This window comes from Lactuca virosa, chromosome 3 (assembly GCF_052849685.1).
Source record: "Lactuca virosa cultivar CGN04683 chromosome 3, Lactuca_virosa_CGN04683_v6, whole genome shotgun sequence".
NCBI lineage: Eukaryota > Viridiplantae > Streptophyta > Magnoliopsida > Asterales > Asteraceae > Lactuca > Lactuca virosa.
The window spans coordinates 53,216,054-53,230,294 of NC_136428.1; the positions used below are offsets into that span (position 1 = coordinate 53,216,054).

Consider the following 14,241-nt stretch of genomic DNA (forward strand, 5'->3'; position numbering starts at 1 on the left):
ACTTCGTAAGATGTTGAATGAAGTTATGAAATCAATTGGTACAATTGTTGGTTTTCCGAGCTTATGAGAAAATCACTTGTGGTTGGTATATTTGTTTGAACATTAATGCAATTATCACATAATTATAGGGAGCTTGTTCGGTAATTATGTAGTGAATTAGTTTCAATTAAAGAATTTGTTTTAATTGGATGATTTTGTAACTTGGTTGAAAAACTTGCAATCAAGTGCTAGACAAATAGGATTTATTATTCGATAAGCTCATTAATGAGTCCGACCAACCTAAAAAACGTTTAAGAAACTATTGCACAATCACAACTTATCATCATGCTTTTCCAACAATTACACGATTATAATACGAATGTCGATTATGTTATTTTTAGTTTATTATTTTTCAAGTTGAATTAACACATCCGGTTTTATAGTTTGAACTCTTTTTTTTATCTAGTTAATTATATGATTTGATGTTATGTTGTTATTCTTTCTAGCCAGTTTAGTTTTGTTATAATCGAATGTTTGATTCTTACCCCGATTCATGTTGGCCGTTTGAATTAGGGTTAGTTCATTCTCGTTATTCGATTTGTAAAATCCGTAATTGTTTTATGAATTGATGCTAAGTGACACACATCGAATTGGTTCTGTGATGGGATTAACTTCGGTGTAAACTAAAATTGCACGTTTTTACGTTTCCGAGCTTGTGAGAAGTATTAAACGTTGTTGGGAACATTCACACACAACTTAATGCGATCTTTCAATCTATTTCTAAGAGCTTGTTTAGAGTAGGTTAGTAATGTTAGGTTTAATTTAAAGAGTTTGTTTTGATTAAACAATTTGGTGAATGGAAGATGCTAGAGCTTGTTAGTGTCTTCAAGTACCAACTTAGATTAAAATTTAATTTGACATCAATTTATCATTAGCTTGTATCATTAGGTGAACAGAACTTGAAACCAGATTGTTTTTACTTTTGTTTCTAGTATTTATTTAACCGTATTTCATTTTATTTTTACTCGTTCTCAAAACCCTCCCCACATATTTACTTTTTATGCAGTTGAATAAAAACATGATTAGTTTGGTTTATTTATTGATTAAAACCAAGTCCCCGAGGATCGACCCTGTTTGCCACTATTACTATTATTTTTAAATCATATAAGTGCAAATAGGACTTATTGTTTGATGGATTCGACACTCATCATGGGTCAACATGGATTGTTGACCTTGACCGTTGACTTTGACCATGGTTGACCAAGTTTGACTTTTGAGGGCATTTTGGGCATTTCGGGATTTTGATGGAATTGGTCACATGGTGGTTGTAGGGATTTGAGTCGGGAGCTGAGATTCGGAGTCAGACCTTATCAGTTCTGCACTGCTTGAGAGGTGAGTCTTCCTCACTGTACTTGCGGGTCGAAGGCACCAATGCCGAGCCATTGGATTGATATCCCGTTATGCATGTTGCTACGTTATGATCTGTTAGATCTGTATCCTGGTAGATAGGATGTTGCTATGCTGTTATGATCAGTTAGATCAGTATCCTGGTAGATAGGATGTTGTTATGCTGTTATGATCTGTTAGATCGGTATCCTGATAGATAGGATGATGCTATGCTTAGCGATCTGTTAGATCTGTTTGACTGGCTGTAGACTGTTATATGATTATCTATTATATGTGCACATGTGTGATTGGTGGCTGAGGCTTCTCTGCTTTGTGCGTAAGCCAATAGGCTTGGGGTATTCCAACCCGATGGTTGATTGGACCCATAGTATGTTGGCATTCCAACCTGATGGTTGAGGGGCCTAGGGTATTCCAACTTGATGGTTGATTGGACCCATAGTATATTGGCATTCCAACCCGATGGTTGAGGAGTCTGGGGTATTCAAACCCGATGATTGATTGGACCTATAGTATGTTGGCATTCCATCCCGATGCTTGAGGGGCCTGGGGTATTCCATCCCGATGATGATTGGACCCATAATATGTTGTTTGTGTATGTGTTATTGTTGTGATTGGTACTTTGTGGGAACTCACTAAGCTTCGTGCTTACAGTTTTGGTTTATGGTTTCAGGTATTTCAGTGGACAGTGGCAAGGTGAAGGCGTGACCGCACACATCCTCGTGTTTTGGAACTTATAAATTCTGGGAAACTCTGATAATGGAAATGTTTTGAAAACTATGTTGTAAACAATTCCGGTTTTTAAATAATGTTTTAGAAACAATGTTTTTTGTAAATACCTCTTTAGTGAATGGGTTGTTTTGAAAAGTTAAAAATTTGTTGAAATTTTCGGAATGTTACACTATGTGTGTATGTGCATGTGATATGTATTGAGAATAATATGTAAATAACAAGAAATATGATAGATATTGCTAGTTGTATATGTGAAACATATTCTTATGACTCAGTTGGTAAAACATGTGGAAGATGTGATGGGTAACTCATCGAATCGTGTTCGAATCTTGAGAGCTTCATTCGGATCTTCAGAAGGACCTGGAGAACTTTGCAACATTTGAATTCTTAACGAGTTGAAGAACATTTTTCAGTAGAAATGTGAACACAAACTATATGAAACGGTCAAAACGTTCCATACATGCAAAACAAAGGAAGGTCAATTTGTTGGCACTCATATTTTGAAGATGAAGAGATACAATGACAAACTTTAGAGACTAGGATCTCCCATGACACAAAATTGATAGTCGTGCTAATATGAACAGTTTGCCTAATTCATATAACCACTTTTAGGGGTGGAATTGGTACGGTACCAATTCATTTTTCTCTAAACCATGTACCGTACCAACTATAATTGGTATAAAAAAATTGCTACCAGTACCGTACCAAACATACTTGGTACCAATATATTTGGCTACCAATAAGTTTGGTTGGTACAAATTAGTAATGGTATATATCAATTTCTTTTAATTTTCTATTATAAGATTTAAAAATAAGCAAAAACATCGGGTAATTTTGATGTTTAGTATAGAAATTAGTTACGTTGTTCTTTTAATTTATAATTTTTTTATTGAAGTAACACTAAAGTAACGATTTAATTTTGTGCTTTAACGTTGTAATAACTATTAACTAATGCGACCAAATGACTTATATAATGTTCTTAAAACTGTAAACACTAAACACAATTAACTGTTGAAATATACGATTTCGTTATATATATATATATATATATATATATATATATATATATATATATATATATATATATATATATATATATATATATATATATATATATATTATAATAAATGAATTGGTTGGTACGGTATTACCATGATATTCAAACTTGTGTACCATTACCGTACCAACATTGCTCAATTGGCACGGTACTACCAACCAAACATGTTGGCTACCAAATATATTGGCTACCAATTTTCTTGGTTCGGTTGGTAACATGTTGGTTGATTTTCCATGGTACAATTTTGCCAGCCCTAACCATTTTATTACGAACTATAATACGAACAATAGGAGAAGTGAATCTCAAAGTTACATTCGATGCTTAAAACTGTCGAGAAGAACATTCCTAATCCCTCCTAGGTGCTAATGATTATGGAATGCCAAGTAAAGAAGAAATATCATAGAAAGGGAAGAGGCAAAGGCAAGGGAGTTGCCCAAAAAGTTGTTGCTCCAACAAAAAAAACACTCTACGAAGGATGTTGATTGCTATCATTATGATGAGAAAGAGCATTGGATGATGAAATGTATTTTACATTTTTCAAGAAAAATTATAGGTATTAGCTATTGGCATATGTTGTTATGCGTAGGAAGGAAAAAGAGTAAATGGAATATGATGATGAACTAGAAGCTACCAATTGGATCGCTGAGTTTATCACTTAAATTAGAATTAAATTTCCAGTTTCCAATGTTTGACATATTTTTTTGTTCAAAACTAATGTTAATGTGGATGCAAATTTGATTTCTTTAATTCAAGTAAGACTATAATCATATAAATCTACAACATGATATGATAATACTTGTTACATGAAGTAGAGACATAACAAAACTCTGGTAGTGATTTTGGTATCGTCCAAGTTTGAAATGTTTGGTTTATATGCCTCATATTTATAAATGGATGATTGAAAATTCTTCTCGGTTGTAGAAAGAAATGTATTGAACTTGGAACCAATGTTGTAAAAGTCGACCGACTAGTCGGCACCTAAACGCGTAGGATTTTTGGAAATCAGCCAAATGGTCGGTTTAGGTCAAACTTGGTGAAAAATCAATGAAAATCGGCCTAGATGGCAAGAAGCCAAGAATCAGTCAAACAAGGTCAAAATCAGCCACAATATCAAACTTGTCAAAAATCAAAATTAATAAAATAGTAACCTTAATTATTTATTCCAAGCCTAACTAGAAAGTTTTGCCGAAAAAAAAAAACTTTGATTGCTCTATCTCATCAATCATATTAACATTCAACCTTTAGACATTTAACTATTTTCAGTATTTTGTTTCGGGGGAGCTATACACTATAAAGTCTGAAACTTAAATTATCTGTATTATCATTTATCCAAACAATATTTATCTCAGACATCACTAGATGAAAAAAAAAACAGGGCTAAGATGATATAAATTAACCTCATATATGCACAAATGGCATAAAATTTACAATAACCACATACCTTGAACACAATCAATCATAAACTCAAAACTTTCAAAAAATTATTTGCTCTCCAAGTTCTTGCCCAGCCATCCCTTCTTCAAGCACCCTTTTAAAGAAATCTTCCAATGTATCTTCTCCATAACTTGGTGTTTCCTCAGCCTTGTATTCCTTAGTTTCAGGATCATAAACCAACATACTTTCAGCTGCATAATACCTCCCTATCTTCCCAAATTCCGCTACATCTTCCATTGAAGGAAATATCTTCACAAGAAAATCAAGAACCCCAATAGCAAAATCCATAATCTCAATCGGGACTTTAATAAAATTAGGTTTCTTTCCCGCGAGTTTAAACAACATCTCCCCTTGCTCCAATGGCGTCAACGCCTTCCCAGGTCCACCAATTGGCAAAATCTGGTTAATTTTATCAGTACTTAACACACAATCTGCTATAAACGAAGCCAAATCTGGCTCGCTAATCGGCTTACAAGCACATAATTTCCCATCGCCAAACATCACATATGGCTTCCCGTCTTTCACAAGCTCAACCTGCCCTCCTAAACTCTTGAAGAAAGCTGTTGGCCGAACAATGCTGTAACTAAAATCATCATCGTTTTCAGCTTCTTTGATCAATTCCAATTCGAATTTCAACTTTGCTCGTTGGAATTCGAGAAGGGGTTTTTGTACACAGATTGCAGATAACAGAACAAAATGTTTAGCCCCAAAAGTCCTACCGGCTAAAAGACTGTTCTTGGTGGCTTCGTAATCAATTTTCCATGAATCTTTAACACCTCCAGATCGACTAGCGAGACAAGATACGACAACATCAATCGAAACCCCCAAATTTTGTAGACTTTGCTGTAAACTATCCAATTGGGTAACATCTGAAAAACAAACATTAGCTCCATTTAACTTGTTCAAGGTCTCCTCTTTGCTATTCTTACCTTTAATTCCACTTTTTTCTCTGCAAACTGCAATCACATTGAACCCTCTATTAACCAGTTCTTTAACCACAAAATTTCCGATATATCCAGTTGAACCCACGACTAACACATTGATGTCTTTGGGAGGTTTGTCTCGAAATGAAGATTTAGGAGGTGATTCAAGAGCTGTGGGAGTTGAAGCAGTTGCAACAATGTGTCTTTTTGTATTGAACACGGAGGTTTTGGATAGATGTGAAGGAAGAAATGAAAATGGTGATGAATTAACTTGAATTTTATTTGGGTAATGAGAAGATAGAAGATTCTTGAAGGTTGAAGATGAAGAACTGAGTGTGATACCGTAGAAGGAGGCACAAGTGGACATGGTTAAATTTCGAGATTGATGAATGCAAGATGCAGGAGTGATGGAAATGAATGGGGATTTTTGGAGGAAACATTCTCTTTTATCCATTTTGGCTTTTCCTATCAAAAACGAATCCAAATGATTGGTTGGCGTTTAGTCTTGTATGAATGTATTCTCCCACGAAAGGCCCGTTTTAATAGCCCACCGAGCCCTCTCTTTTATAAAACTCTTGCAAATTATTGTTTTCTCCTTTTAAGAATAAAATAACGTAAAAATTTTAAAATGTTTTATATGGTGTTCATCGACATAGAAAAAACTTATGAACACCATACTTTAAAATTGCTATAATTTGAGAAAATTCTCAAAATACAAGATTGGAAAACCTAAAATGTATTTTCTTTAACAAAAAATTATAACATCAACCTCACCCAAAATCTATTGCTTAGTTAATCATAATTCATACCACAAGTGACAAGTAGTTGTTGGGTTATAAACTTAAACGCAAGTATATATGCATTCATTATATATGAAAAAGAAACCAAACATGTGTACAAATGAATAAAACCAGTTAAATAGTCATTTAACTGGGACTATAAATCAATCAATCCACACACAACACAAGTGAAGTGGAGAAAGAATTACATCAAATTTAACAATTAAAAACACCAATTTATGGTGAATGTCTTCATTAAATTAGTGCAACAAATGAAGAGCCAGTTTTGATGATTTCCACTTTGCCACAATCATTCATTTTCATTCTTGAGGAAGAACAGGAGGGGAAATGGTGCGAGTATTATAAGAATTGCAATGCAAACATTTCTGCCCCATTATGTGGAACAAAACTTCCGAAGTGTCATTGCAGTCATTACATAAGATCCAAACCTGCAATTTTCACATTTCTCCATTCACTTCTACTGTTTCAATCTCTTCAAGATTCAAAATTCAAGAAACTCATAATATAATACCTTCTTTTGTCTGTAATCTTCAGGCATCACAGTAGCTTCAATCTGAGAAACACAAAACAAGCCAACTTATAGAAACGAAAGATGATCAAGAATTTGTTGTTTAAAATTAAATTTTCACAATCACAGATTCAATAGCTGCACCTCTTCATCTAGTCTCCTCCACATCATAGACATATCCATTACTGATTTTGAGCATATGGGACAAGAGTATCTGTAACAAAACCATTGAAATTTAGCTAAAATTTCACAAGATTTGGAAATGAACCAATCCAAGACAAGTTTAGTTTGACTTACTTATTACGCTTAATCATCTCATTACAGCATTCTGAGTGCATTGTGTGCCCACATTTCATCACAGTTGTGTCTTTTAGCGAGTCAAATAGGTACTGTAAATGGAAGTGTTAAAACTTGCAAGTTTTTTCAGAAACTAATAATGGTGACAAATAAAAAAAAAAAGGGGGGGGGGGGGGGGGGGGGGGGAATGAAAAAGTAAAAACCTCATAACATATAGGACAGTGATGCCGCATAGAGTTTTCAACACATGAATGATTGTTGAGCAGACTTAGAGAATAGCAAGATCCTGAGAATCCATAGAAACCAGTAAAATAACAACAGAGAATAGTGAATTGATTGAATCCTATTACAGAAGTAGAAGGCATTGGTAATGATGCATACCACACTTCTTGCAATGAAAGTATTTCTCACGACCACCAACTCTGGAGAAAAGAAATGGTTTGGAAGGTGAATGAGAAATAAAGAAAAGATAAAATTAATTTGGTAAATATGTTACTAGGATGGATTCAAGAAAGATATGATCTTCTTTCACATAGCTCACTGACCTGCAGATACCGCATTCGTTACAGTGAAACTGCCCCTTGTCAGTCTGCAATGAGAATATTATAATCAGAGAAATCGAGACTTATAGTGATTGAATTTGAGAAGGATGTATGAATCGACTTATAATTTGTACATCATCATCATAGAATTTGCAAATTTCACAAAAGTATTCCCCCATATTGACTCCACAGTTTGTGCAGACTCGAGCAACCTGACAGACAATATAACAATCATAAATACAGTAAAAACAGAGAAGAAAACTCAAGCAATCGGTTTCAATTTGGGTCACTGAAATATACCGGCTGCTCAGTGTCACAAACCGAACATATAACCTGCAACAAACATGAATCTCGTCACAATACGAAGGCATACATAAAATTCATAAATATGCGAATTTTCGAGTCCTGATTAAGCACTAATTAAGAGGAAATTTGAGTTCTGAAACGTACATGCTTTACATCATATCGAACAAGGTCATGCCGATCGGATGGGCTGTTCAGCATGTTCTGTATAAGTAAACGCAATATAATTAGGAATTATCCAAGCAATATACAGCAGATCTAAGAAGCTTAACTGATTTAAGTACAACAGAATTAGGTCAGAAACGATGAACGCAATTAATAACTTGATTAACGACATTACTCGGGGATGAACAACAATCGAATTGAACGGAAGGCTGAAGGAAGAGAGAGATGGAATTAGTACCGTAGCCTCATTGTGACAATGACGACAACCAAAAATCTCGTTGCAACAGGGAGCACGAATCATACATCGTCTTCGATAGTGCTTGCATCTAAAAAAATCAATACATTGAAGAATTAATCAGTTGAATCAACATCTGAAGTATATTATAAGCAGGAAGAAAGAGCGTCGAGAGTAATACCCATAACCCATCTTCCCATAATCCAGGCGTTCCATTGGGAAGTAGAGATTGGATTTGCGAAGATGGCGATTTATTATTGCATCTTCCAAATCTACACTCTTAATACGCGCAAATTGCAACCAGTCCTTTATATTTCCATTTTTGGAAATATATTATTAAAATTATACTTTAATCAATTATAAAGTTCCAACTATTATCAAGTGGGTTTTTTATGGTAAGTTATCGCTACTTTAATTCTCGACGAATGACGAATTTATAATATATAAATATAAAATATATTATAATTTTGAAAATGAAATGTAACTGAAAGGTACATTTCATGTAATTGTAATTTTCCTTTTCAATAATTTGAAAGAGATCACAAAATCAGAAATTTGTAATAAAGAATTTTATTATTTTTATTAGTAATATATAGTTTTATAGTGGACTACATGAAAGAAACCATAATGTATTTATATTTTTTTGTAATTATATTCTAATAAAACAGACTTAATAATAACCAAATACGTATATAAGATGATTTTAATAAGACAAAATTACAAATAAGTACTTGTTTCTTAATAAATGAAGTTCCAAAAAAAAAATATTCTGTGCCTTGCTATAATCGGAAAGGTGTGGTTTTTTGAAAAAAGTTGTGGCGTCAAGGAGACTGGATAAGAAGGCGACTGACTCAACATGGGTCCCGCGCACCGCGTCACCAAGCCAATAAGATAAAAGCTGAAGTCAATGAACAATAGGTTATTTGGATTTTTTTTTTCTTTTCATATCCAATGGTTTCTATAATTTTTGTCGTTTAATGCATTTAATTGATGTAAAACGTTTTTTTGTATAATACATGGGTCTGTAAATATTGTATGTTAGGTATTTGACAATAATTAATTAGGAATGAACATGGTTGAAGTCGTTTTGCATAAAATTAAAACGAAACCGGAAGCACTAATACTTAACAGTTTTAGACTTTAAATTTAAGTTATTTATTTTAGAAAGCAAAATGCAGTTTTTAAGTGTCTTCGGGCACCTCATGCTCATGATTTTCTGCTAACTATTCCTATTGATGTCATCGGCCAACATATGTCTCATGTGGAGTACCGAACTATCATTCGTTACCGCCTCATGATTCCTCTATTTCCAATTGACGAAATATGTCCAGTTTGCCGCAAGACATGATTGGACACTTTTGGGGAACATGTGGTTCATTATAGGGAACTCACTGGTTTCAAATAGCGACATGAGGTGGTTAGGGACGTTCTCTTTGATGCTTCTCTGCATGCTGGTATTTTCGTGAAGAAAGAAGCGTCGATGAACTTTTTAACGGACCCGCACGATGGAAGATCTACACTCAGGCCGACTGACATTTTGGTCTTTGGATGGGTAGAAGGGACGTTCTCTTTGATGCTTCTCTCCTCTTGTCGGTTTGAGGAGCGTAGGTTTCATAGCAGGGCATGCCGTTTTGAAAGTCGATGTGTGCAAAGTGGCAAAACACGAGAATGCATGTATAGAAAATCAACATGTGTTTGTACCTTTTACATTTGATACATTTGGTTTTCTTGCACCAAAGACGGTGTAGCTCCTCAAAAGAGTCCAATGGGTCATGCATTCTAATGTTATATATCCTAGATCCACAGATGTTTTCAAAAGAATTAGTTTTGTCATCCATAAAGGGCTAGTTACGCAGCTTGTTGCTCGTTTGTCTTCCGTCGATATGTATTGACCTTTTTTTATGCTTGTTATGTTAATTTAGGGAATATGATTAACAACAAAAGTATTAATGTAGCATATACACTTGCATATTATGATTAATGCATATGTACAAAAAAATTTAGAACATAGAAGCATGATTTTTTTGCCAAATTAATTCATATTTTTTGTGTTACACGTTACAACATATCACATTAAAATCGTCTACTAAAACCCGAGACATGTAAATCAATTATTGCTTGAGCCCAAATTCAAAGCCCATTTCTAGTACTATAAAAGGAAACTTTTTGTATTATACCCGAATATTTTGAGGTGAGAAATTGGTAGTTTGACCAACAAGATAACACCAACGAACAAACTAAAAAACAGGCAGATTTATGGACATCCTTTCCAGGACAATAACAGGTGCAGTAAAGGTAATGTACAATTGTTATCGTGGTACTATCTATGAATATGATGGTAAGGTATAAGGTTATGTAACATATCTATGTATATTTTGTATTGATGGCAAATCGTACGTAGGATCAAGACCAATTTCTTCATTCAAACTATATATAATCACTCGGCGAATACCCGCGCATTGCACGGAATTACAAATATATGTTTTTAAAAGATAACAATGACGTTGTTAACTTTCATATAATAATTTTTATATTAAGTTTATATATATATATATATATATATATATATATATATATATATATATATATATATCATTACTTATTTTGGATTATTCGATAATGTAGACATCTTTTAAAACTATATAATTTTAGTCGTCTAAATGACATCTACATACGGGTTACTTATAAATAAAATTAAATATAATATGTAGTTTATTGCTATTTATATTAGTTATAATTAATTAATTTTAAAAGAAATTATTCGTTTAACATTTTAACTTCTATCATTATAATTATTTAAAAATCAAACATTGTTTTTGTTAATATATGTAACAATATAACTTTTGTATATAATATTAGTTTTAACTATTGTTGTTGTAAGCTATATTTAAGTTACTAATGTTGAAACTCTTCATTATTATAAAAATAGTTTTAGGATTTTTTTTAAGTTAATTTGGAATTACAGTTTAGGTTTATAAAAATAGTTTTAGGATTTTTTTAAGTTAATTTAAGATTATAGTTTAGGTGTTACATTTAACACTACAATTTATAACTTTTAACTATTTACAAAATAACTTTTAACACTAAACTTTATAAACTTTCAATAATTTACAAAATAATCTTTGGATTTTCTTTGAAGTTTAATTAAAATTTTGATCTAAATTACCCTTTTACGTTATAAGTAAATTAATAATTTAGGTATTTTATAAAAACTATTTCAAAGTTATGACTTTTAAATGACTATGATTCAAATACAACAACATATAGAAAGTAATAAGTTAAGTATAATATGTTTAAAGTTAAAGAAATCATTTATACGTATAAGTAAAAGGTGTTATTTTAATACTGAAGTTAAGTTAATTTGATATTATAATTTAGTTTTTGCATTTGTTTAAAATTATTTGTAATGTCCGATTCCTAGTATGTATTTTAAAAAGAATTATTCACTTTTGCAAAGGGACTCGACGAGTTGGAGGCCCCAAACTCGTCGAGTAGGAATATGATATTTTTGGATGCGGGACTTGAAGTCTACTTGACGAGTTGAGAAGCCTTAACTCGACGAGTAGAGCTGCCAGAGGGAAACCCTAATTTTCAGGGTTTGCACCCTATTTAAGGACCTTTACACCTTCTTGTGGCCTCCCTCATCGCCACCCTTAGTCCAAAAAACCCTAATTTGAGATCTTGAGCTTTGTAAGTGTGTGTGAGTGAAAAAGGAGTGATTCTTTGGTATTTTCTTGAAGGAGTATAAGCTAGAAGTGCTTGGTTGAGGGAAGGAGCTTTGGATCCAGAAGAAGAACTTCATTTCCAGTTCATTTGAGGTATAAAGTCTATACATTGACTATTCATTTACTAGATCTCTTCATGGAGTAGTTTAGGGCTTTTAGGAGAATATTTTGGAACCATTCATGGATGCAAGCATGTTTTGGAGCCATGACTTCAGATCTGGAACCTTTGAGGGACTCCATGGCATAAAGGTGCCACCTTTATGGCCATGGGAGTCCCATGCAACTTGTGAACCATATTTTAGGGCTTTTTGAGCTAAATAACCCATGCATGGACATAAAGTTAGAAACTTTACGTGATATATCGACCCTAGGGAACCAGATCTATGATTTGAATGCAGTAAGCCCGACTAGAAACGACTGTATGGATTTAGACTATGGGGAACTCGACGAGTTGTTCATACAACTCGGCGAGTTGGGCCGTGGTCCCCCAACCTTTTCTGTTACTGAGCAAACTCGTTGAGTCTAGAAGATGACTCAGCGAGTTGGCCATAATTTGGGTTATGAAGATTGAGGAACTCGGCGACTGCAAGGAGGGACTCGGCGAGTTGTGGGTAAAAGGTCACGACTATGCTTTGAGGATGAACTCGACGAGTTCATGAAAGGACTCGACGAGTAGGATCGGGATTCCAGGGTTTTATGGATTATGGAACTCGGCGAGTTGATGGACCAACTTGGCGAGTTGATGGACCAACTCGGCGAGTTGAGTCAACCAGGATGTTGACTTTGACCAGGATGTCGACTTTGACCTTGACCATTGACCAGAGTTGACCCTTAAAGGGGATTATGAGTATGAAAGAGTAATTAAAGGAGATTGTTATGTGTAGGAGTTTGACAGGAGTTGATCCCAGAGCCGAGGACAGTACAACTACTTCACGACATCGAGGTGAGTTACCTTCCAATAGAAGTGGGTCTAAGGACATAATGTCGGCCCACTAGTAGGAGATTGTAACACCCGGATTTCCAGGTATATTATTTTAATTATTTATTTTTGTGAATTATTGACCTACTCGACGAGTTGGTGCTATAACTCGTCGAGTAGAAGCGGGGTGGCCACGTGAGTTTAATGAACTACTCGACGAGTCCAAGAGTAGACTCGCCGAGTAGGCGCTGTGGGTGGAAACCCTAAATCCTCGGGCCTGTGCCCTATTTAAGGAACCTTATGGCCCTCATTTGCGGCTACCAGTCCAGAGAGAGAAACTCTAGTGAGCTTGAGTGTGTGGTGTGAAGAGAAGGGATATTTTAATCCTTGTTGGTGTGGTTTTTGCAAAGAAGAAGGAGATTCCAGCAAAATAAGGTCAAGGGGGTTGCTATTCTGTGATTTCAAGCAAGGAAACTCCATCTTTGAGGTATTAAATCGAACCCTTTTCTGTTTTGGTGAAGAACCCTTGAATCTAGGGTTTTCTCTATCCTTTATTGGCTTGGATATGATGCTTATGATGTCCCTTTGAGTTTTAAACTCTAGATCTGGACCTTGAGAGGTCCAGAGAGCCCCAACCTCCCTGCTTTATGCTACTTCCTTAGAGATATGAGCCTAGGTTGCCATTTTAGAGGCTATTTCACCAAAAGAAGCATATTGAACGTTGCATGAGTGTAAAGGTCGGACCTTTACGTGATTATTGAGTATGGAAAGGTCAGATCTATAGTTTAGAGAAACAGATCTAACCTCAGAAGGTCATTTGAGTGTTGCCATGGAATGAACTCGCCGAGTCGATAAGGGGACTCGACGAGTCGAGTCGGGTTTCCCCGCGATTCATGACCGGTAGTAACCCGTCGAGTGAAAGGTTAACTTGACGAGTCGAGTGAGGATCTATGAGGATTCGGAAGACGCCTGGACTCGCCGAGTCACACGAGTGCACTCGACGAGTCTGGTCAAAGTTTGACCGTTGACTTGAGTTGACTTCAGTTGACCGTAGGGTTTTGGTCAAGCTGGTTCTAGAGAGAGACCTGGAAGGGGTGGAATGGTCTTCTACCCACTCCTTAGAAATGAGGACAAGAGAAAGTATTAATTAGAGATGTTATTGTGTTGATAGGAGGAGGCTAGGTCGGGTTATCGAGCACGAGAGGTTATCCGACATCG

General features: G+C 34.8%; 2 protein-coding genes across 2 annotated transcripts; both read right to left on the reverse strand.

The window, feature by feature from the left end:
- Positions 1-4,532: 4,532 nt before the first annotated feature.
- PCB2 (NAD(P)-binding Rossmann-fold superfamily protein) lies at positions 4,533-6,001 on the reverse strand. Its single transcript, XM_079084487.1, has one exon. It carries the CDS (start codon positions 5,981-5,983, stop codon positions 4,646-4,648), a length of 1,338 nt encoding a protein of 445 aa, XP_078940613.1. The 5' UTR covers positions 5,984-6,001; the 3' UTR covers positions 4,533-4,645.
- A 429-nt stretch (positions 6,002-6,430) lies between these two features.
- On the reverse strand, positions 6,431-8,709 carry LOC145165689 (E3 ubiquitin-protein ligase MIEL1-like). Its single transcript, XM_079084488.1, has 12 exons — positions 8,561-8,709; positions 8,383-8,470; positions 8,127-8,183; positions 7,977-8,009; positions 7,811-7,888; positions 7,680-7,723; positions 7,516-7,556; positions 7,338-7,420; positions 7,135-7,226; positions 6,982-7,051; positions 6,841-6,882; positions 6,431-6,757 (listed from the first exon to the last, which is right to left on the reverse strand). Exons 1-12 carry the CDS (start codon positions 8,593-8,595, stop codon positions 6,629-6,631), a joined length of 792 nt encoding a protein of 263 aa, XP_078940614.1. The 5' UTR covers positions 8,596-8,709; the 3' UTR covers positions 6,431-6,628.
- Positions 8,710-14,241: the final 5,532 nt, after the last annotated feature.

Coding starts and splice junctions, on each gene's coding strand:
- PCB2 (XM_079084487.1), bottom strand. CDS start 5,983: ATGGATAAAAGAGAATGTTTCCTCCAAAAATCCCCATTCATTTCCATC.
- LOC145165689 (XM_079084488.1), bottom strand. CDS start 8,595: ATGGAACGCCTGGATTATGGGAAGATGGGTTATGG. Junction 8,010..8,126: donor TTCGATATGATGTAAAGCAT/GTACGTTTCAGA, acceptor TGTTTGTTGCAG/GTTATATGTTCGGTTTGTGA. Junction 7,052..7,134: donor GAGATGATTAAGCGTAATAA/GTAAGTCAAACT, acceptor GTTTTGTTACAG/ATACTCTTGTCCCATATGCT.